Raw genomic sequence first — 23,752 nt, forward strand, 5'->3', positions numbered from 1 at the left:
CTACCAGGTGGAACAGCTCTGGAGAAGAGCCCTGGTCCTCCTGGGGAATAAACATCAACACCTCAACATGTCTACTACACTATAACAGAGTTAGTCTTGTTCAATTTGGGCCAGTTTCCCTGACCCAGTTAAAGCATATTACTGGACAAAAAAATCATTGGCCACCTTCTACCCAGTGTGGAACATGTCCCCACCTGTAATGTCTGTATGGCCTGTGCCCCCACCTGTAGTGTCTGTATGGCCTGTGTCCCCACCTGTAATGTCTGTATGGCCTGTGCCCCCACCTGTAGTGTCTGTATGGCCTGTGTCCCCACCTGTAATGTCTGTATGGCCTGTGTCCCCACCTGTAGTGTCTGTATGGCCTGTGTCCCCACCTGTAGTGTCTGTATGGCCTGTGTCCCCACCTGTAGTGTCTGTATGGCCTGTGTCCCCACCTGTAATGTCTGTATGGCCTGTGTCCCCACCTGTAGTGTCTGTATGGCCTGTGTCCCCACCTGTAGTGTCTGTGTGGCCTGTGTCCCCACCTGTAGTGTCTGTATGGCCTGTGCCAGCCTCTCTCCCACCTGCCTGGCTCCTTCGGTGATCTCCTGCTCTGGGGGCAGCAGCCAATCAGCTACCAGGACATTAACCAGCCCCGCCTCCAACAGCTCCCCCGCCATCACCCTCGCCCAGCTGGGCTGCAGCCTGGCTGGCCTCCTGCCCGGGACGATCACTACCGTGGGGCACAGGGGGCTCCAGGCCACAGGACCAGGGGCCAGTCCTGGGAGGCCTGGTGGAGGAGGGAGGTCTAAGGGGGAACCACAGGGACCCTGCTCAGAGGAGAAGCTGAGGAGCCTCACCAGAGGAGAGGGAGGACTGAGACAGAGGAACTCAGAGCAGTGGGCATGTTGGTCACCTGGGAGAAGAGAATATCTGTAAACATCAATCATGTTGTTAACAGATGACTGTATTTTAGGTTATTGTGAGGACTTCTCCCCAGTTAATCATGATTAGGCAGCTGCTAGTGTTGGAAAATTTGAGTTTTTAATTTGAATTGACCTCTAATGTGCATCTGAGCTAATCACACAGTAATCACCCCCCATAGTACCTGTGGCAGGACCAGACAGAAGACAGGAGATCAGTAGAGACCAGACGACCAGGCTGCTGTCAGCTCCAGAGAAGAGACAGGAGATCAGTAGAGACCAGACGACCAGGCTGCTGTCAGCTCCAGAGCTCTCCACACCACCACCTGTTCTCTCCATCACTCCAGCAACAATGCAAATCTCCCTCCCTGCTCTACAGCCCTCTGTACTCTGACACTCTGATAAGCCTCAGCGGAGGTGGAGACTGGAGTGTTTCTGATGCAAATACAGTAGAGAACAGTAGAGCTTTTGTGAGCCAGCCCTTTCTTGATCAGTGGGCCTCCTGTAGCTCAGTTGGTAGAGCATGGCGCTTGCAACGCCAGGGTTGTGGGTTCGATTCCCACGGGGGGGCAGTATGAAAAATGTATGCACTCACTTAACTGTAAGTCGCTCTGGATAAGAGCGTCTGCTAAAATGTAAATGTAAATGTGCAGAGTGATACTTAAACTATAAAGAATGCAGTTCAAGATGTTTCTAAAATGAATAATTGCAACCGGTTAAATGATCTGAATATTGCATGTGTTTGCTGTTACAGTGTTCACAAGCAACATAACCTAAGAACTAAACATGGTTTGAGATTTCATTATTTTTTTTATCCAATAAAGTATTTGATTTGTCAATGTGAAAGAAATCAACTTCACCATGCGGAACTATATACCCGATGGCAGCAGTTTTCATCGGACAATAGTTGGGACGGACCGTCGTTATTATTGTTCCGCTGCAAACTTTGTCAATCGTTTGTATGTATTTTCCTGTTGGCGCTATCTTGAATATTGATCTGATGAAACAGGAAAGCATAACTCAGACAGAATACTGGATTGATTATGGGTATTTTGATTATTAAAGAAAAGAAATCAAGATAACCTGTAGCTATAGCTAGCTTACACATTATTTATCTTGAATGCAGAGGAGTTGCTAGCTAGTAGCGAACTGCTCTACTAGTAGCTAACTAAGTCAGACTTCTATGTTGGAGACCCTTGACTATTGAGTGAGTGTCTAGCTAGCCTTATTGACTTACTAATCATCTGGTTGACTTGACGTCAGAATCGCGAGTGTGTGTTATATAAAGTTGTAACGTTAGAGATGTCGGAGAGGAGGAGGGACAGCCGTAGCTGGGACTGGGACAGCCCTCAGTGCCGAGCTCAGATGGATCAGATTTTCTTCCGCCAGCATGACTACATCCAGAACGGAACCACGGAACACAAAGAGTTCTGGGGCTTCTTCGACCGCTTCCAGAGGTTCAAAACCAGGAAGGACATGTCAGGGGGCAGCACGAAGGAAGACATGGAGGAGGGCAGAGACAGGAAGAAGACTGTAGATCTGGGTCTGCCTAAGGAATATGACGCCCGCTATCGGATCAACGTGTCCGTTTGTACCAAAGACGCAGAGGAGAGGCTGGAGACGGGGAGGTCTGATCAGAGACACAGCCACAGACAGAGCTCCTCCGGCCCAGGGAGTCAGGTGGTCGCTGACTGTCGCCTGGCGTTGCTGCACTTCCTGGACTTCTGCCAAAGGCAGAGCTTTGGGAAGCTGGTCAAGCTGAGGACGGAGCAGAAAGCCCTTCCCATCTTCCAGTACCGGGACCGGATCGTGGAGTTGGTGCGGGCCAACCCGGTAGTAGTGGTGGCGGGGGATACAGGCTGTGGGAAGTCCACCCAGGTCCCCCAGTACCTCCTCTCCTCTGGGTTCAGTCACATAGCCTGCACTCAGCCTCGACGGATCGCCTGTATCTCCCTCGCCAAGAGGGTCAGCTTCGAGAGTCTCAACCAGTACGGCTCCAAGGTAGGTGGCAGTGTAGCTGGAACTTGTTTATTTACAGTCTTGAAAAATAGTTTTTGGGGAATCACGCTTGGACAGGGATATCAAACAAATGTCATTATTTTCAAACAATAATACGTGTTCTTTTTCTCTGAAATAGATGATTTTGTCACAATCTTGTACACTTTACACAAAGACCAAAAACCAACACCCAGACATTTAGCAGACCTACAAGCAGATGAACCCAAACTGACACACAGCTGTGTTTTATCTGCAGGTTGGGTACCAGATCCGTTTCGAGGGGACCCGTACCCCGTCCACCAAGCTGTTGTTCCTGACAGAGGGGTTACTACTGAGACAGATCCAGGCTGACCCGGCCCTGGAGCAGTACCAGGTAATAGAATATATAGTACCAGTCAAAAGTTTGGACACACCTACTAATTCAAGGGTTTTTCTTTATTTTTACTATTTTCTACATTGTAGAATAATAGTGAAGACATCAAAACTATGAAATAACACATATGGAATCATGTAGTTGTAAAAAAAGTGTTAAACAAATCAAAATATATTTTATATTTGAGATTCTTCAAAGTAGCCACTGCACTTAGCTTTGCACACTCTTGGCATTCTCTCAACCAGCTTCATGAGGTAGTCACCTGGACTGCATTTCAATTAACAGGTGTGCCTTCTTAAAAGTTAAGTTGTGTAATATAATATATACTAGGTAATATAATATATGCCAGATAAATATAATATATACCAGGTAATATAATATATAATGTAATATATAGCATGTAATATAATATATAATAAATACCAGGAAATATAATATACAGTGCCTTCGGAAAGTATTCAGATCCCTTGACTCTTTACACATTTTGTTACGTTACAGCCTTATTCTAAAATTTAAATTTAAAAATCCCTCATTCATCTACACACAATACCCCATAATGACAAAGTGAAAACAAAGGTCCCACAATTGACAATGCATGTCAGAGCAAAAACACTCCTCAGTAAAAGGCACATGAAATCCCACTTGGAGTTTGCCAAAAGGCCCCTAAAGACTCTCAGACCATGAGAAACAAGATTGTCTGCTCTGATGAAACCAAGATTGAACTCTTTGACCTGAATGCCAAGCGTCACATCTGGAGGAAGCCTGGCACCATCCCTAAGGTGAAGCAATTTATTTTATAAATTTGCAAACAATTCTAAAAACCTGTTTTTGCTTTGTCATTATGGGGTATTGTGTGTAGATTGCTGATTATTTATTTTATTTTAAATAAATGTTAAGATAAGGCTGTAACGTAACAAAATGTGGAAAAAGTATTTCCAAATGCACTGTATATGCAAGGTAATATAATATATACCAGATAATATAATATATACCAGGAAATATAATATATACCAGGTAATACTGTATAACATATAATATAATATATACCAGGTATTGTAATATATAATATAATATATACCAGGTATTGTAATATATAATATATATCAGGTAAATATATATATACCAGGTATTGTAATATATAATATAATATAATATATACCAGGTATTGTAATATATAATATAATATAATATATAGCAGGTAAATATAATTGATTTACACTGAGTGTACAAAACATTAAGTCTTGGTCTGAATTAGCCCCTGATTAGAAGGAGAGGATGAAAAACAGAGGTGTTTCGGCCCTCCAGGACCAGAATTGAAGAACCCTGCCATAGCGGCTCTGGTCAAAAGTAGTGCATGAATAGGCCATTCTGTTCTAAAGTAGGGCTATTCTGGTCTAAAGTAGTGCACTATATAGGGAATAGGGTGCCATTCTCTGGTCTAAAGTAGTGCACTATATAGGGAATAGGGTGCCATTCTCTGGTCTAAAGTAGTGCACTATATAGGGAATAGGGTGCCATTCTCTGGTCTAAAGTAGTGCACTATATAGGGAATAGGGTGCCATTCTCTGGTCTAAAGTAGTGCACTATATAGGGAATAGGGTGCCATTCTCTGGTCTAAAGTAGTGCACTATATAGGGAATAGGGTGCCATTCTCTGGTCTAAAGTAGTGCACTATATAGGGAATAGGGTGCCATTCTCTGGTCTAAAGTAGTGCACTATATAGGGACTAGGGTGCCATTTGGGACGCATCCTAGCCGTTCCGTAACCTGTCTGTGTGTGGATCTACCTCCCTCCCTCCCTCCCTGTTGCACCCAGGTTTTGATTGTTGACGAGGTGCATGAGAGACACCTCCACTGTGACTTCCTCCTGGGAGTACTGCGCTCCCTCCTGGCCGCCCGCCCCGACCTCCGCCTGGTCCTCATGTCCGCCACCATCAACATCAAACTCTTCTCCAGCTACTTTAATACTGCACCTGTGCTGCAGGTCCCGGGCAGGCTCTTCCCTATACAGGTGAGTGGACAAACACATGTTAAACCTCTCCTCCTGGAACCCCCTTCAGACATTTTCACATGTTTTGTTGTTGCCCTGAACTAGCTCACCTGATTGACCTAGTCAAGGGGCTTGATGATTAGTTGACAAGTGGAATCAGGTGTGCTCTGGAATAGTTGAAATACATGGAACGGCTTGGGGTTCCCAGGGAGAGGTTTGAAAACCTCTGGACTAGGCTATGTCATAGGGATAGGAGTAGGCAGTACTTAAGAGATATTGTGTAATGTCTAGCAAACTGCAGATCCTATCTGTGGTTACGAATGCCCACCATAAGCTTTAGTGACAGTCAAGAAAAGCACAATCCTTGCATTCATAGCTCTGCCTATGAATTCTAAAGTGGTTAGGCCTACATTTCTCTAGTCCTATTTTTCATTCTGCCAAACAAAGTGGCAGGGTCAGGCTGTTGAAATTAAAGATTGGGCCTTTCAGTGACAGCTGTTGTTTAATAAATAGTAATGATTGGGCCTTTCAGTGACAGCTGTTGTTTAATACACTGCTCAAAAAAATAAAGGGAACACTTAAACAACACAATGTAACTCCAAGTCAATCACACTTCTGTGAAATCAAACTGTCCACTTAGGAAGCAACACTGATTGACAAATGTCACATGCTGTTGTGCAAATGGAATAGACAACAGGTGGAAATTATAGGCAATTAGCAAGACACCCCCAATAAAGGACTGGTTTTGCAGGTGGTGACCACAGACCACTTCTCAGTTCCTATGCTTCCTGGCTGATGTTTTGGTCACTTTTGAATGCTGGCGGTGCTTTCACTCTAGTGGTAGCATGAGACGGAGTTTACAACCCACACAAGTGACTCAGGTAGTGCAGCTCATCCAGGATGGCACATCAATGCGAGCTGTGGCAAGAAGGTTTGCTGTGTCTGTCAGCGTAGTGTCCAGAGCATGGATGCGCTACCAGGAGACAGGCCAGTACATCAGGAGACGTGGAGGAGGCCGTAGGAGGGCAACAACCCAGCAGCAGGACTGCTACCTCCGCCTTTGTGCAAGAAGGAGTAGGAGGAGCACTGCCAGAGCCCTGCAAAATGACCTCCAGCAGGCCACAAATGTGCATGTGTCTGCTCAAATGGTCAGAAACAGACTCCATGAGGGGTGGTATGAGGGCCCGAGCGTCCACAGGTGGGGGTTGTGCTTACAGCCCAACACCGTGCAGGACGTTTGGCATTTGCCAGAGAACACCAAGATTGGCAAATTCGCCACTGGCGCCCTGTGCTCTTCACAGATGAAAGCAGGTTCACACTGAGCACATGTGACAGACGTGACAGAGTCTGGAGATGCCGTGGAGAACGTTCTGCTGCCTGCAACATCCTCCAGCATGACCGGTTTGGCGGTGGGTCAGTCATGGTGTGGGGTGGCATTTCTTTGGGGGGCCGCACAGCCCTCCATGTGCTCGCCAGAGGTAGCCTGACTGCCATTAGGTACCGAGATGAGATCCTCAGACCCCTTGTGAGACCATATGCTGGTGCGGTTGGCCCTGGGTTCCTCTTAATGCAAGACAATGCTAGACCTCATGTGGCTGGAGTGTGTCAGCAGTTCCTGCAAGAGGAAGGCATTGATGCTATGGACTGGCCCGCCCGTTCCCCAGACCTGAATCCAATTGAGCACATCTGGGACATCATGTCTCGCTCCATCCACCAACGCCACGTTGCACCACAGACTGTCCAGGAGTTGGCGGATGCTTTAGTCCAGGTCTGGGTGGAGATCCCTCAAGAGACCATCCGCCACCTCATCAGGAACATGCCCAGGCGTTGTAGGGAGGTCATACAGGCACGTGGAGGCCACACACACTACTGAGCCTCATTTTGACTTGTTTTAAGGACATTACATCAAAGTTGGATCAGCCTGTAGTGTGGTCTTCCACTTTAATTTTGAGGGTGACTCCAAATCCAGACCTCCATGGGTTGATGAATTTGATTTCCATTGATAATTTTTGTGTGATTTTGTTGTCAGCACATTCAACTATGTAAAGAAAAAAGTATTTAATAAGATTATTTCATTCATTCAGATCTAGGATGTGTTATTTTAGTGTGCCCTTTATTTTTTTGAGCAGTGTATATAGTAATGATTGGGCCTTTCAGTGACAGCTGTTGTTTAATATATAGTAATGATTGGGCATTTCAGTGACAGCTGTTGTTTAATATACACTACCAGTCAAAAGTTTGGACGCACCTACTCATTCAAGGGTTTTTCTTTATTTTTACAATTGTTTACATTGTAAAATAATAGTGAAGACATCAAAACTATGAATAACACATATGGAATCATGTAGTAACCAACAAAGTGTTAAACAAATCAAAATATATTTTATACTTGAGATTCTTCAAATAGCCACCCTTTGCCTTGATGACAGCTTTGCACACTCTTGGCATTCTCTCAACCAGCTTCATGAGGTAGTCACCTGGAATGCATTTCAATTAACAGGTGTGCCGCCTTAAAAGTTAATTTGTGGAATTTCTTTCTTTCTTAATGTGTTTGAGCCAATCAGTTGTGTTGTGACAAGGTGGGGGGGTATATAGAAGATAGCCCTATTTGGTAAAATTCAAAGTCCATATTATGGCAAGAACAGCTCAGATAAGCAAAGAGAATCGACAGTCCATCATTACTTTAAGACATGATGGACAGTCAATACGGAAAATTTCTTCAAGTGCAGTCACAAAATCCATCAAGCGCTGTGATGAAACTGGCTCTCATGAGGACCGCGACAGGAATAGAAGACCCATAGTTACCTCTGCTGCAGAGGATAAGCTCATTAGAGTTACCAGCCTCAGAAATTGTAGGCCAAATAAATGCTTCACAGAGTTCAAGTAACAGACACATCTCAACATCAACTGTTCAGAAGGGACTGTGTGAATCAGGCCTTCATGGTCGAATTGCTGCAAAGAAACCACTACTAAAGGACACCAATAAGAAGAAGAGACCTGCGTGGGCCAAGAAACACGAGCAATGGACATTAGACCGGTGGAAATGTGTCCTTTGATCTGGAGTCCAAATTTGAGATTTTTGGTTCAAACCGCTGTGTCTTTGTGAGACGCGGTGTGGGTGAACGGATGATCTCCGCATGTGTAGATCCCACCGTAAAGCATGGAGGAGGAGGTGTTATGGTGTGGGGGTGCTTTGCTGGTGACACTGTCTGTAATTTATTTAGAATTAAATTCACAGTTAACCAGCATGGCTACCACAGCATTCTGCAGCAATACACCATCCCATCTGGTTTGGGCTTAGTGGGACTATCATTTGTTTTTCGACAGGACAATGACTCAACACACCTCCAGGCTGTGTAAGGGCTATTTGACCAAGAAGGAGAGTGATGGAGTGCTGCATCAGATGATCTGGCCTCCACAATCCCCCGACCTCAACCCAATTGAGATGGTTTGGGATGAGTCGGACGGCAGAGTGAAGGAAAAGCAGCCAACAAGTGCTCAGCATATGTGGGAACTCCTTCAAGACTGTTGGAAAAGCATTCCAGGTGAAGCTGGTTGAGAGAATGCCAAGAGTGTACAAAGCTGTCATCAAGGCAAAGGGTGGCTATTTGAAGAACCTCAAATATAAAATATTTTTTGATTTGTTTAACACTTTTCTGGTTACTACATGATTCCATATGTGTTATTTCATAGTTTTGATGTCTTCACTATTATTCTACAATGTACAAATAAAGAAAAACCCTTGAATGAGTAGGTGTGTCCAAACTTTTGACTGGTACTGTATAGTAATGCCTCTTCTTAACCACTCTTCCATGTCCAGGAACTCACTTTTCTTCTATGGCTGAGTCCCACCCTATTCCCTATATACAGTGAGGGAAAAAAGTATTTGATCCCCTGCTGATTTTGTACGTTTACCTACTGACAAAGAAATGATCAGTCTGTAATTTTAATGGTAGGTTTATTTGAACAGTGAGAGACAGAATAACAACAACAAAATCCAGAAAAACGCATGTCAAAAATGTTATAAATTGATTTGCATTTTAATGAGGGAAATAAGTATTTGACCCCCTCTCAATCAGAAAGATTTCCTGCTCCCAGGTGTCTTTTATACAGGTAACGAGCTGAGATTAGGAGCACACTCTTAAAGGGAGTGCTCCTAATCTCAGCTTGTTACCTGTATAAAAGACACCTGTCCACAGAAGCAATCAATCAATCAGATTCCAAACTCTCCACCATGGCCAAGACCAAAGAGCTCTCCAAGGATGTCAGGGACAAGATTGTAGACTTACACAAGGCTGGAATGGGCTACAAGACCATCGCCAAGCAGCTTGGTGAGAAGGTGACAACAGTTGGTGCGATTATTCACAAATGGAAGAAACACAAAATAACTGTCAATCTCCCTCGGCCTGGGGCTCCATGCAAGATCTCACCTTGTGGAGTTGCAATGATCATGAGAACGGTGAGGAATCAGCCCAGAACTACACGGGAGGATCTTGTCAATGATCTCAAGGCAGCTGGGACCATGGTCACCAAGAAAACAATTGTTAACACACTATGCCGTGAAGGACTGAAATCCTGCAGCGCCCGCAAGGTCCCCCTGCTCAAGAAAGCACATATACAGGCCCGTCTGAAGTTTGCCAATGAACATCTGAATGATTCAGAGGAGAACTGGGTGAAAGTGTTGTGGTCAGATGAGACCAAAATGGAGCTCTTTGGCATCAACTCAACTCGCCGTGTTTGGAGGAGGAGGAATGCTGCCTATGACCCCAAGAACACCATTCCCACCGTCAAAGATGGAGGTAGAAACATTATGCTTTGGGGGTGTTTTTCTGCTAAGGGGACAGGACAACTTCACTGCATCAAAGGGACGATGGACGGGGCCATGTACCGTCAAATCTTGGGTGAGAACTTCCTTCCCTCAGCCAGGGCATTGAAAATGGGTCGTGGATGGGTATTCCAGCATGACAATGACCCAAAACACACAGCCAAGGCAACAAAGGAGTGGCTCAAGAAGGAGCACATTAAGGTCCTGGAGTGGCCTAGCCAGTCTCCAGACCTCAATCCCTTAGAAAATCTGTGGAGGGAGCTGATGGTTCGAGTTGCCAAACGTCAGCCTCGAAACCTTAATGACTTGGAGAAGATCTGCAAAGAGAAGTGGGACAAAATCCCTCCTGAGATGTGTGCAAACCTGGTGGCCAACTACAAGAAACGTCTGACCTCTGTTATTGCCAACAAGGGTTTTTCCACCAAGTACTAAGTCATGTTTTGCAGAGGGGTCAAATACTTATTTCCCTCATTAAAATGCAAATCAATTTATAATATTTTTGACATGTGTTTTTCTGGATTTTGTTGTTGTTATTCTGTCTCTCACTGTTCAAATAAACCTACCATTAAAATGATAGACTGATCATGTCTTTGTCAGTGGGCAAACGTACAAAATCAGCAGGGGATCAAATACTTTTTTCCCTCACTGTAGTGCACTACTTTTGACCAGAAGGATTATGGTGTAATTTGGGATGCAGACTATATCACCCTCCTGTCTCTGTTTGATGTGTAGGTGATCTACCAGCCCACCCCACCAGAGGAGCAGCCGTCCCGCTCTGAGAAGTTGGACCCCCGGCCATACCTCCGGGTGCTGCAGGGCATCGACCAGCGCTACCCGCCCGAGGAGAGGGGCGACCTGCTCCTGTTCCTCAGCGGCGTGGCAGAGATATCCACCATCTTGGAGGCATGCCAGGCCTACGCCACACACACCAAGCGCTGGATCGTCCTGCCCCTCCACAGCACCCTGTCCCTGGTACAGCAGGATAAGGTACAGTAACAGTACCCTAATACTGGCACGGCAGGATAAGGTACAGTACCAGTACAGCAGGATAAGGTACAGTAACAGTACCCTAATACTGGCACGGCAGGATAAGGTACAGTAACAGTACCCTAACACTGGCACGGCAGGATAAGGTACAGTAACAGTACCCTAATACTGGCACAGCAGGATAAGGTAACAGTACAGTATAATAAGGTACAGTAGAATAAGGTACAGTAACGGTACCCTAACACTGGTACGGCAGGATAAGGTACAGTGACAGTACAGTAGGATAAGGTACATTAAAAGTACAGTAAGATAAGGAACAGTACCAGTACAGCAGGATAAGGTAACAGTACAGTATAATAAGGTACAGTAGGATAAGGTACAGTAACAGTACCCTAACACTGGTACAGCAGGATAAATTACAGTAACAGTACAGTAGGATAAGGTACAACAGAATACGGTACAATAACAGTACAACAGAATACGGTACAATAACAGTACAGCAGGATATGGTACAGTACCATTACAGCAGGATAAGGTACAGTAACAGTACAGCATAAGGTACAGTAACAGTAAAGTAGGATAAGGTACAGTAACAGTACCCTAACACTGGTACAGTAGAATAAGGTACGGTAACAGTACAGCAGGATAAGGTACAGTAACAGTACCCTAACACTGGTACAGTAGAATAAGGTACGGTAACAGTACAGCAGGATAAGGTACAGTAACAGTACCCTAACACTGGTACAGTAGAATAAGGTACGGTAACAGTACAGCAGGATAAGGTACAGTAACAGTACCCTAACACTGGTACAGTAGGATAAGGTACAGCAACAGTACAGCATAAGGTACAGTAACAGTAAAGTAGGATAAGGTACAGTAACAGTACCCTAACACTGGTACAGTAGAATAAGGTACGGTAACAGTACAGCAGGATAAGGTACAGTAACAGTAAAGGTAGGATAAGGTACAGTAACAGTACAGCAGGATAGGGTACAGTACAGCAGAATAAGGTACAGTAACAGTACAGCAGGATAAGATACAGTAACAATACCCTAACACTGGTACGGTAGATTAAGGTACAGCAGAATACGGTACAGTAACAGTACAGAAGGAGAAGGTACAGTAACAGTACAGCAAGATAAGGTACATTAACAGTATAGCAGGATAAGGTACATTAACAGTACAGAAGGATAAGGCACAGTAACAGTACAGCAGGATAAGGTACATTAACAGTATAGCAGGATAAGGTACAGTAACAGTACAGCAGGACAAGGTACAGTAACAGTACGGCAGGATAAGGTACAGTAGCAGTAGGATAAGGTACAGTAAACGTACAGTGGGATAAGGTGCAGTAACAGTACAGCGGGATACGGTACAGTAACGGTAGGATAAGGTACAGTAACCATACAAAATGTTAAGGCACAGTAACAGCACAGCAGGGTAAGGTACAGTACCAGCACATAATGTTAAGGCACAGTAGGATAAGGTACAGTAACAGTACATCAGGATAAGGTACAGTAACAGTACATCAGGATAAGGTACAGTAACAGTACAGCAGGAGAAGGTACAGTAACAGTACAGCAGTATAAGGTACAGTAACAGTACAGCAGGATAAGGCACTGTAACATTACAGCAGGATAAGGTATAGCAACAGTACATCAGGATAAGGTACAGTAAAGCACAGCAGGATAAGGTACAGTAAAGCACAGCAGGATAGCATTACAGTAACAGTACAGCAGGATAAGGCACAGTCACAGTAGGATAGGGTACAGTGACAGTACTGCAAGATAAGTTACAGTAGCAGTAGGATCAGGTACAGTAACCGTACGGTAGGATAAGGTGCAGTAACAGTACAGTGGGATAAGGTACAGTAACAGTACAGTAGGATACGGTACAGTAACAGTAGGATACGGTACAGTAACAGTAGGATAAGGTACAGTAACAGTACAGTAGGATAAGGTACAGTAACAGTAGGATAAGGTACAGTAACAGTACAGCAGGACAAGGTACAGTAACAGTACGGCAGGATAAGGTACAGTAGCAGTAGGATAAGGTACAGTAAACGTACAGTAGGATAAGGTGCAGTAACAGTACAGCGGGATACGGTACAGTAACAGTAGGATAAGGTACAGTAACCATACAAAATGTTAAGGCACAGTAACAGCACAGCAGGGTAAGGTACAGTAACAGTACATCAGGATAAGGTACAGTAACAGTACAGCAGGAGAAGGTACAGTAACAGTACAGCAAGATAAGGTACAGTAACAGTACAGCAGGATAAGGTACAGTAACAGTAGGATAAGGTACAGCAACAGTACATCAGGATAAGGTACAGTAAAGCACAGCAGGATAAGGTACAGTAAAGCACAGCAGGATAACGTACAGTAACAGTACAGCAGGATAAGGCACAGTAACAGTAGGATAGGGTACAGTGACAGTACTGCAAGATAAGTTACAGTAACAGTACGGCAGGATAAGGTACAGTAACAGTACAGCAGGATAAGGCACTGTAACATTACAGCAGGATAAGGTATAGCAACAGTACATCAGGATAAGGTACAGTAAAGCACAGCAGGATAAGGTGCAGTAACAGTACAGTGGGATAAGGTACAGTAACAGTACAGTAGGATACGGTACAGTAACAGTAGGATAAGGTACAGTAAACGTACAGTGGGATAAGGTGCAGTAACAGTACAGCGGGATACGGTACAGTAACAGTAGGATAAGGTACAGTAACCATACAAAATGTTAAGGCACAGTAACAGCACAGCAGGGTAAGGTACAGTACCAGCACATAATGTTAAGGCACAGTAACAGCACAGTAGGATAAGGTACAGTAACAGTACAGCAGTATAAGGTACAGTAACAGTACAGCAGGATAAGGCACTGTAACATTACAGCAGGATAAGGTATAGCAACAGTACATCAGGATAAGGTACAGTAAAGCACAGCAGGATAAGGTACAGTAAAGCACAGCAGGATAACGTACAGTAACAGTACAGCAGGATAAGGCACAGTCACAGTAGGATAGGGTACAGTGACAGTACTGCAAGATAAGTTACAGTAGCAGTAGGATCAGGTACAGTAACCGTACGGTAGGATAAGGTGCAGTAACAGTACAGTGGGATAAGGTACAGTAACAGTACAGTAGGATACGGTACAGTAACAGTAGGATAAGGTACAGTAACAGTACAGTAGGATAAGGTACAGTAACAGTAGGATAAGGTACAGTAACAGTACAGCAGGACAAGGTACAGTAACAGTACGGCAGGATAAGGTACAGTAGCAGTAGGATAAGGTACAGTAAACGTACAGTAGGATAAGGTGCAGTAACAGTACAGCGGGATACGGTACAGTAACAGTAGGATAAGGTACAGTAACCATACAAAATGTTAAGGCACAGTAACAGCACAGCAGGGTAAGGTACAGTACCAGCACATAATGTTAAGGCACAGTAACAGCACAGTAGGATAAGGTACAGTAACAGTACATCAGGATAAGGTACAGTAACAGTACAGCAGGATAAGGCACTGTAACATTACAGCAGGATAAGGTATAGCAACAGTACAGCGGGATAAGGTACAGTAAAGCACAGCAGGATAACGTACAGTAACAGTAAGATAAGGTACAGTAACAGTACAGCAGGATAAGGCACAGTAACAGTAGGATAGGGTACAGTGTGGGTACAGCAAGATAAGTTACAGTAACAGTACAGCAGGATAAGGTACAGTAACAGTACGGGAGGATAAGGTACAGTAGCAGTAGGATAAGGTACAGTAACCGCACAGTAGGATAAGGTGCAGTAACAGTACAGCAGGATAAGGTACAGTAACAGTACAGTAGGATACGGTACAGTAACAGTAGGATAAGGTACTGTAACAGTACAGTAGGAAAAAGGTACAGTAACAGTAGGATAAGGTACAGTAACAGTACAGCAGGACAAGGTACAGTAACAGTACAGCAGGAAAGCGGTATTGTAACAGTACAGCAGGATAAGGTATTGTAACAGTACAGCAGGATAAGGTACAGTAACAGTATAGCAGGATAAGAGACAGTAACAGTACAGCAGGGTAAGGTACAGTAACAGTACAGAAGGATAAGGCACAGTAACAGCACATCAGGATAAGGTATAGTAACAGTACAGCAGAATAAGGTACAGTAACCGTACAGCAGGATAAGCTACAGTAACAGTACAGCAGGATAAGGTACAGTACCAGCACAGAATGTTAAGGCACAGTAACAGCACAGCAGGATAAGGTACAGTAACAGTACAGCAGGATAAGGCACTGTAACATTACAGCAGGATAAGGAACAGTAACAGTTTAGTAGGATAAGGTACAGTAACAGTACAGCAGGATAAGGAACAGTAACAGTTTAGTAGGATAAGGTACAGTAACAGTACATCAGGATAAGGTACAGTAAAGCACAGCAGGATAAGGTACAGTAAAGCACAGCAGGATAACGTACAGTAACAGTACAGCAGGATAAGGCACAGTCACAGTAGGATAGGGTACAGTGACAGTACTGCAAGATAAGTTACAGTAGCAGTAGGATCAGGTACAGTAACCGTACGGTAGGATAAGGTGCAGTAACAGTACAGTGGGATAAGGTACAGTAACAGTACAGTAGGATACGGTACAGTAACAGTAGGATAAGGTACAGTAACAGTACAGTAGGATAAGGTACAGTAACAGTAGGATAAGGTACAGTAACAGTACAGCAGGACAAGGTACAGTAACAGTACGGCAGGATAAGGTACAGTAGCAGTAGGATAAGGTACAGTAAACGTACAGTAGGATAAGGTGCAGTAACAGTACAGCGGGATACGGTACAGTAACAGTAGGATAAGGTACAGTAACCATACAAAATGTTAAGGCACAGTAACAGCACAGCAGGGTAAGGTACAGTACCAGCACATAATGTTAAGGCACAGTAACAGCACAGTAGGATAAGGTACAGTAACAGTACATCAGGATAAGGTACAGTAACAGTACAGCAGGATAAGGCACTGTAACATTACAGCAGGATAAGGTATAGCAACAGTACAGTAGGATAAGGTACAGTAAAGCACAGCAGGATAACGTACAGTAACAGTAAGATAAGGTACAGTAACAGTACAGCAGGATAAGGCACAGTAACAGTAGGATAGGGTACAGTGTGGGTACAGCAAGATAAGTTACAGTAACAGTACAGCAGGATAAGGTACAGTAACAGTACGGGAGGATAAGGTACAGTAGCAGTAGGATAAGGTACAGTAACCGCACAGTAGGATAAGGTGCAGTAACAGTACAGCAGGATAAGGTACAGTAACAGTACAGTAGGATACGGTACAGTAACAGTAGGATAAGGTACTGTAACAGTACAGTAGGAAAAAGGTACAGTAACAGTAGGATAAGGTACAGTAACAGTACAGCAGGACAAGGTACAGTAACAGTACAGCAGGAAACGGTATTGTAACAGTACAGCAGGATAAGGTATTGTAACAGTACAGCAGGATAAGGTACAGTAACAGTATAGCAGGATAAGAGACAGTAACAGTACAGCAGGGTAAGGTACAGTAACAGTACAGAAGGATAAGGCACAGTAACAGCACATCAGGATAAGGTATAGTAACAGTACAGCAGAATAAGGTACAGTAACCGTACAGCAGGATAAGCTACAGTAACAGTACAGCAGGATAAGGTACAGTACCAGCACAGAATGTTAAGGCACAGTAACAGCACAGCAGGATAAGGTACAGTAACAGTACAGCAGGATAAGGCACTGTAACATTACAGCAGGATAAGGAACAGTAACAGTTTAGTAGGATAAGGTACAGTAACAGTACAGCAGGATAAGATACAGTAACAGTGAAGTAGGATATGGTACGGTAACAGTAGAATATGGTACGGTAACAGTACAGCAGGATAAGGTTCAGTAACAGTAGGATAAGGTATAGTAATGTGCAGCAGGATAAGGTACGATAACAGTAGAGTGGGATAAGGTACAGTAACATTACAGCATGATATGTGAATGGCAACAGTAGGATAAGGTACAGTAACAGTACAGCAGGATAATGTACAGTAACAGTACAGCGGGATAAGGTTTAGTAACAGTACAGCAGGATAAGGTCCAGTGACATTACAGCAGGATAAGGTACAGTAACAGTATAGCAGGATAATGGACAGTAACAGTATAGCAGGATAATGGACAGTAACAGCACAGTAGGATAAGGCACTGTAACAGTACAGCAGGATAAGGTACAGTAAAAGTACAGCAGGATAAGGTACAGTAACAGTACAGCAGGATAAGGTACAGTAACAGTACAGGAGGATAAGGTAACAGTACAGCAGGATAAGGTACAGTAACAGTACAGTAGGATAAGGCACTGTAACAGTACAGCAGGATAAGGCACTGTAACAGTACAGCAGGATAAGGCACAGTAACAGTACAGCAGGATAAGGTACAGTAACAGTACAGCAGGATAAGGTACAGTAACAGTACAGCAGGATAAGGCACTGTAACAGTACAGCAGGATAAGGCACTGTACCCGTACAGCAGGATAAGGTACAGTAACAGTACAGCAGGATAAGGTAATGTAACAGTACAGCAGGATAATGGACAGGAACAGTACAGCAGGATAAAGTACAGTAACAGTACAGCAGGATAAGGTACAGTAACTACAGCAGGATAAGGTACAGTAACAGTACAGCAGGATAAGGTACAACAACAGTACAGAAGGATAAGGCACAGTAACAGTACAGCAGGATAAGGTACAACAACAGTACAGAAGGATAATGGACAGGAACAGTACAGCAGGATAAAGTACAGTAACAGTACAGCAGGATAAGGTACAGTAACTACAGCAGGATAAGGTACAGTAACAGTACAGCAGGATAAGGTACAACAACAGCACAGAAGGATAAGGCACAGTAACAGTACAGCAGGATAAGGCACAGTAACAGTACAGCAGGATAAGGTACAGTAACAGTACAGCAGGATATGGTACAGGAACAGCAGGATAAGGTACAGTAACAGTACAGCAGGATAAGGAACAGGAACAGCAGGGTAAGGTACATCAACAGCAGGATAAGGTACAGTAACAGTACAGCGGGACAAGGTACAGTAACAGCAGGACAAGGTACAGCAACAGCACATCAGGATAAGGTACAGCAACAGTAGGACAAGGTACAGTAACAGTACAGCGGGATAAGGTACAGTAACAGCAACAGCAGGATAAGGCACAGTAACAGTACAGCAGGATAAGGTACAGCTACAGCAGGATAAGGTACAGCAACAGCACATCAGGATAAGGTACAGCGACAGTGGGATAAGGTACAGCAACAGCACTACAGGATAAGGTACAGCAATAGTAGGATAAGGTACAGTAACAGCAGGATAAGGTACAGTAACAGCACCCTGACACACTGAGCTCAATTCACAGTTCACAGACCCATATGTATGAATCTGGGACAGTCTATGGGCAGGTCTATGGGCAGGTGGACATCCATGCTGGATGGCTTACAATAAGGCTTTTATCAGAATGTTACCATTGCATTGGGGCTGATCTAAAACATGGAACATACATCACCTCTTATTAACTGTGTATCTTATGTTCTGTCTGTAGGTGTTTGACATCTCTCCTCCAGGAGTGAGGAAGTGTATCATCTCTACCAACGTAGCAGAGACATCAGTCACCATCGACGGGGTGCGCTTCGTAGTCGACTCAGGTAAGGGAACCAAAGCACTAACTGGAACTACTGGGAGGAGCCAGGTAAATTTAATCATTCTGTCAATCTGGGAAAACCAGACAAAAGCTTATTTGAAGATCTCACCTATTCGGTCCATGAACAGAACCGTGTTGCTGTGTGCTACTTTCACTGAATCAAATAGAACAATAACAATGTGTTACGTCTGTATGTGTCCTCCAGGCAAGGTGAAGGAGATGAGTTTTGACCCGAAGGCTAAGATGCAGCGTCTGCAGGAGTTCTGGATCAGTCGAGCCAGTTCAGAGCAGAGGAAAGGCCGAGCCGGCAGGACAGGTCCGGGGGTGTGTTACCGGCTCTACTCTGAATCTGACTATGAGGCCTTCGCACCTTACCCCGTCCCAGAGATACACAGGGTGGCCCTGGACTCCCTCGTACTACAGGTATTATAACCCCTAACCCTTCGCACCTTACCCCGTCCCAGAGATACACAGGGGTGGCTCTGGACTCCCTCGTACTACAGGTATTATAACCCCTAACCCTTCGCACCTTACCCCGTCCCAGAGATACACAGGGTGGCTCTGGACTCCCCTCGTACTACAGGTATTATAACCCCTAACCCTTCGCACCTTACCCCGTCCCAGAGATACACAGGGTGGCTCTGGACTCCCTCGTACTACAGGTATTATAACCCCTAACCCTTCGCACCTTACCCCGTCCCAGAGATACACAGGGTGGCTCTGGACTCCCTCGTACTACAGGTATTATAACCCCTAACCCTTCGCACCTTACCCCGTCCCAGAGATACACAGGGTGGCTCTGGACTCCCCTCGTACTACAGGTATTATAACCCCTAACCCTTCGCACCTTACCCCGTCCCAGAGATACACAGGGTGGCTCTGGACTCCCTCGTACTACAGGTATTATAACCCCTAACCCTTCGCACCTTACCCCGTCCCAGAGATACACAGGGTGGCCCTGGACTCCCTCGTACTACAGGTATTATAACCCCTAACCCTTCGCACCTTACCCCGTCCCAGAGATACACAGGGTGGCTCTGGACTCCCTCGTACTACAGGTATTATAACCCCTAACCCTTCGCACCTTACCCCGTCCCAGAGATACACAGGGTGGCTCTGGACTCCCTCGTACTACAGGTATTATAACCCCTAACCCTTCGCACCTTACCCCGTCCCAGAGATACACAGGGTGGCTCTGGACTCCCTCGTACTACAGGTATTATAACCCCTAACCCTTCGCACCTTACCCCGTCCCAGAGATACACAGGGTGGCCCTGGACTCCCTCGTACTACAGGTATTATAACCCCTAACCCTTCGCACCTTACCCCGTCCCAGAGATACACAGGGTGGCCCTGGACTCCCTCGTACTACAGGTATTATAACCCCTAACCCTTCGCACCTTACCCCCGTCCCAGAGATACACAGGGTGGCTCTGGACTCCCTCGTACTACAGGTATTATAACCCCTAACCCTTCGCACCTTACCCCGTCCCAGAGATACACAGGGTGGCTCTGGACTCCCTCGTACTACAGGTATTATAACCCCCTAACCCTTCGCACCTTACCCCGTCCCAGAGATACACAGGGTGGCCCTGGACTCCCTCGTACTACAGGTATTATAACCCCTAACCCTTCGCACCTTACCCCGTCCCAGAGATACACAGGGTGGCCCTGGACTCCTCGTACTACAGGTATTATAACCCCCTAACCCTTCGCACCTTACCCCGTCCCAGAGATACACAGGGTGGCTCTGGACTCCCTCGTACTACAGGTATTATAACCCCTAACCCTTCGCACCTTACCCCGTCCCAGAGATACACAGGGTGGCTCTGGACTCCCTCGTACTACAGGTATTATAACCCCTAACCCTTCGCACCTTACCCCGTCCCAGAGATACACAGGGTGGCTCTGGACTCCCTCGTACTACAGGTATTATAACCCCTAACCCTTCGCACCTTACCCCGTCCCAGAGATACACAGGGTGTCTCTGGACTCCCTCGTACTACAGGTATTATAACCCCTAACCCTTCGCACCTTACCCCGTCCCAGAGATACACAGGGTGGCTCTGGACTCCCTCGTACTATAGGTACTGAACGACTGAAATCCCTCTAAACTTTTCTGGTTTTCTGTTCCCTATAGTTACTTCTGCATGCCAAAAGATTATGTACCTTTTATCCTGCTGTACTGCTACTGTTCTCTGTCCTCACAGATGAAGAGTATGAGTCTGGGAGACCCACGGTCCTTTGTGTTCATCGACCCTCCTCCTGCGGCCAGTATCCAGACTGCAGTAACCTACCTCAGGGAACAGGGGGCGCTAGACGCTAGAGGAGAACTCACCTCTATAGGCAGCCTGCTGGCACAGCTACCTGTTGACGTGGTCATAGGTACGTCCCTCTGAAATACAGAGATGTCACTGTTGAACTGTTGTGACTGCTGCCATCCTGTACTGTGCCCCCTGAATAGGGCCATGAGGTTTTCCTGACCACATGACCTGAGCAGAGAAAACCTCCAGGCCCTAGTTATATTCTATTTATAAACCAGGAGCCCTAACCCATAAATCTGTGTGTGTGTGTGCATGTCAGATCTGGGTTCAAATACATTTGTTATTTAAATACTTATTTTCTGTGTATTTAAAGTATTTTCAAATAATGTGGCCCGAATCATCTAATGCTATTGGAAGTATTTGAAAGTATTTTCAAATAATTTCCTATAAATAACCTACTATATGAAAATATTTTCTAATACTTATTTCAAATACCTGGGTTAAATGTATGGGAGTGTATTTGAGTCAGTGTATTTGAGTCAGTGTATTTCCAGATACGTTCCAATATTCAACTACTCGTCTTTTAAATACAAAATATCTGAATACTTACTTCCAATGTATGTGAAAGTAATTGAGATATTTGAAATAGTATTTGAACCCAGGTCTGGCATGTGTGTGTCCAGGTAAGATGCTGGCGTCAGTGTTTAACTTGGTGGAGCCGGTCCTGACCCTTAACCTCTGACCTCTGTGTGTCCAGGTAAGATGCTGGTGCTGGGATCAGTGTTTAACTTGGTGGAGCCGGTGCTGACGGTGGCTGCTGCCCTCAGTGTCCAGTCCCCATTTCTCCGCTCGGCCCAACACAACCCCGACTGTGCCACAGCACGCCAGCCCCTGCACTCCAACCAGGGAGACCCCTTCACCCTGCTCAACACCTTCAACGCCTGGGTGCAGGTCAGCCAATCAGGACACAGAAAATATTTAGTCACCCTCTGTGCAAAGCCACTTACCTTACTTACATATTGTAATGGAGAATTTAAGATCACTAAATATTCCATTTAGAGTGATTGACATAATGTGTAGCATATTAGTCTCCATAGACCCTGTTGCCTAGACATTCCAGCCGTCCAAACTGAATAAAATGGTGGAGTATGTACTGCAGGTGTCCGGGTGGTAATGTTTTATGTGTCTCCTCCAGGTGAAGGGAGAGCGGGGCGGTGCCAGCAGGAAGTGGTGCCGGAGGAGAGGACTGGAGGAACAGAGACTTTATGAGATGGTCAACCTACGAAGACAGTTCAAGGTAGGACAGACGCACCACACCTGAGATTAGTATGTCATAAACGTGTGTCTATTTTGTATGTTCTCCCCCCCCCCATCTTCTCTGTGGTCATTCGAGTCAGATCAGTTGTCTGTCGCAGAGAGATTGCTAGAGATCACTACTTGAAAATATCCCGTTTTTTACGTTGCCATTGAGAACGTTTTGTAGTAGTTCATGAAGGATCACATAATTCCATCCAGGTCATCAGGAGCGATCAGCCAATGAATTATACCTGGGAGTAAACATTCCATAACTGCAGGTGGCAGTAAATCCAAACAAGGCAGGAAACCACATGTTGACTCTGTTCTATTCAGCCATTACAATGAGCCCGTCCTCCTGTAGCTCCTCCCACCAGCCTCCTCTGATATGTGCGTACACATGCAGACCATACTTGCTACAAAGTTACAGAAACCAACAGATACACAAACTGAAATTGGGTACATTGTAAATGCAGTTAGCTAGCATTGATTTGTTTTTGCGGAGACATCTTTTTTGGGAGCATCTGATGATGACCTAATGTGGTGAGGGGATGAACTGTTGCAGTCATGACGCAAGTGGCGCTATGATTTCAAATCCTCCCACATGTTTCTAGTTTTACCAGCTGTTTTCAGCAACTGGTCTTTTTTTTCTTTTGGGTTGTCATATTGGCAGGTTTGCTAGCAACAAACTATTTAGCTAGCTTCTAGTGTTTAATATGCAATGCGATCTCCTCGTAATTAACAGGCCATGTTGACGAGTATCCTGACGAGAAGGAAAACCTTTCTAGCTCGGGCATTATCAGCTCATTGTTATGGATGTATCCAAATGAATGTCTGGCTGCAGAGGTAGTGACTGTGTTAGCCGTAGTTCGACATAAATATCGAACTAATCGAACAAACGACTGGGTCGCGTCTCTAGCAACCAAAAGATGAGAAAGTACGAATTTGTGTATATAAATTAATTTATACAACGGGTGGGTCTAATCCTGAATGCTGATTTGTTTAAAACCGCATTCAAATCAAATCCAAATGTATTTGCCACATGCGCCGAATACAACAGGTGCAGACATTACCGTGAAATGGTTGCTTACAGCCCTTAACCAACAATGCATTTATTTCTTAGTAAAAAAGTAAAATATAACAACAACAACAAAAAAGAGCAGAAGTAAAATAAAATAACAGTAGGGAGGCTATATACAGGGGGGTACCGGTGCAGAGTCAATGTGCGGGGGCACCGGCTAGTTGAGGTAATATGTACATGTGGGTAGAGTTAAAGTGACTATGCATAAATAATTAACAGAGTAGCAGCAGCGTAAAAAGATGGGGTGGGGGGGGCAGTGCAAATAGTCCGGGTAGCCATGATTAGCTGTTCAGGAGTCTTATGGCTTGGGGGTAGAAGCTGTTGAGAAGCCTTTT

General features: G+C 45.0%; 2 protein-coding genes across 3 annotated transcripts in view; one reads left to right on the forward strand and one right to left on the reverse strand.

Moving 5' to 3' along the window:
• LOC121568149 lies at positions 1-1,364 on the reverse strand. Its single transcript, XM_041878730.2, has 3 exons — positions 1,088-1,364; positions 166-895; positions 1-40 (listed from the first exon to the last, which is right to left on the reverse strand). Exons 1-3 carry the CDS (start codon positions 1,239-1,241, stop codon positions 1-3), a joined length of 924 nt encoding a protein of 307 aa, XP_041734664.2. The 5' UTR covers positions 1,242-1,364.
• A 438-nt stretch (positions 1,365-1,802) lies between these two features.
• dhx34 (DEAH (Asp-Glu-Ala-His) box polypeptide 34) overlaps positions 1,803-23,752 on the forward strand; it is a 37,198-nt gene continuing 15,248 nt past the window's right edge. For both annotated transcript variants that reach the window (XM_041878182.2, XM_045220017.1), the window contains exons 1-9: positions 1,803-2,903; positions 3,157-3,273; positions 5,089-5,283; positions 10,820-11,074; positions 18,681-18,783; positions 18,985-19,202; positions 20,990-21,164; positions 21,801-21,994; positions 22,239-22,340. In XM_041878182.2, the coding sequence (XP_041734116.2) occupies positions 2,205-2,903; positions 3,157-3,273; positions 5,089-5,283; positions 10,820-11,074; positions 18,681-18,783; positions 18,985-19,202; positions 20,990-21,164; positions 21,801-21,994; positions 22,239-22,340 (2,058 nt within the window). In that variant the 5' untranslated portion in view covers positions 1,803-2,204. The remainder of the gene's footprint in view (positions 2,904-3,156; positions 3,274-5,088; positions 5,284-10,819; positions 11,075-18,680; positions 18,784-18,984; positions 19,203-20,989; positions 21,165-21,800; positions 21,995-22,238; positions 22,341-23,752) is intronic.

Source organism: Coregonus clupeaformis, chromosome 6, assembly GCF_020615455.1.
Source record: "Coregonus clupeaformis isolate EN_2021a chromosome 6, ASM2061545v1, whole genome shotgun sequence".
In the NCBI taxonomy this organism is placed as follows: domain Eukaryota; kingdom Metazoa; phylum Chordata; class Actinopteri; order Salmoniformes; family Salmonidae; genus Coregonus; species Coregonus clupeaformis.

Coding starts and splice junctions, on each gene's coding strand:
- LOC121568149 (XM_041878730.2), bottom strand. CDS start 1,241: ATGGAGAGAACAGGTGGTGGTGTGGAGAGCTCTGGAGCTGACAGCAGC. Junction 896..1,087: donor TCTGTCTGGTCCTGCCACAG/GTACTATGGGGG, acceptor CTCTTCTCCCAG/GTGACCAACATGCCCACTGC. Junction 41..165: donor TGTTCCACACTGGGTAGAAG/GTGGCCAATGAT, acceptor TTTATTCCCCAG/GAGGACCAGGGCTCTTCTCC.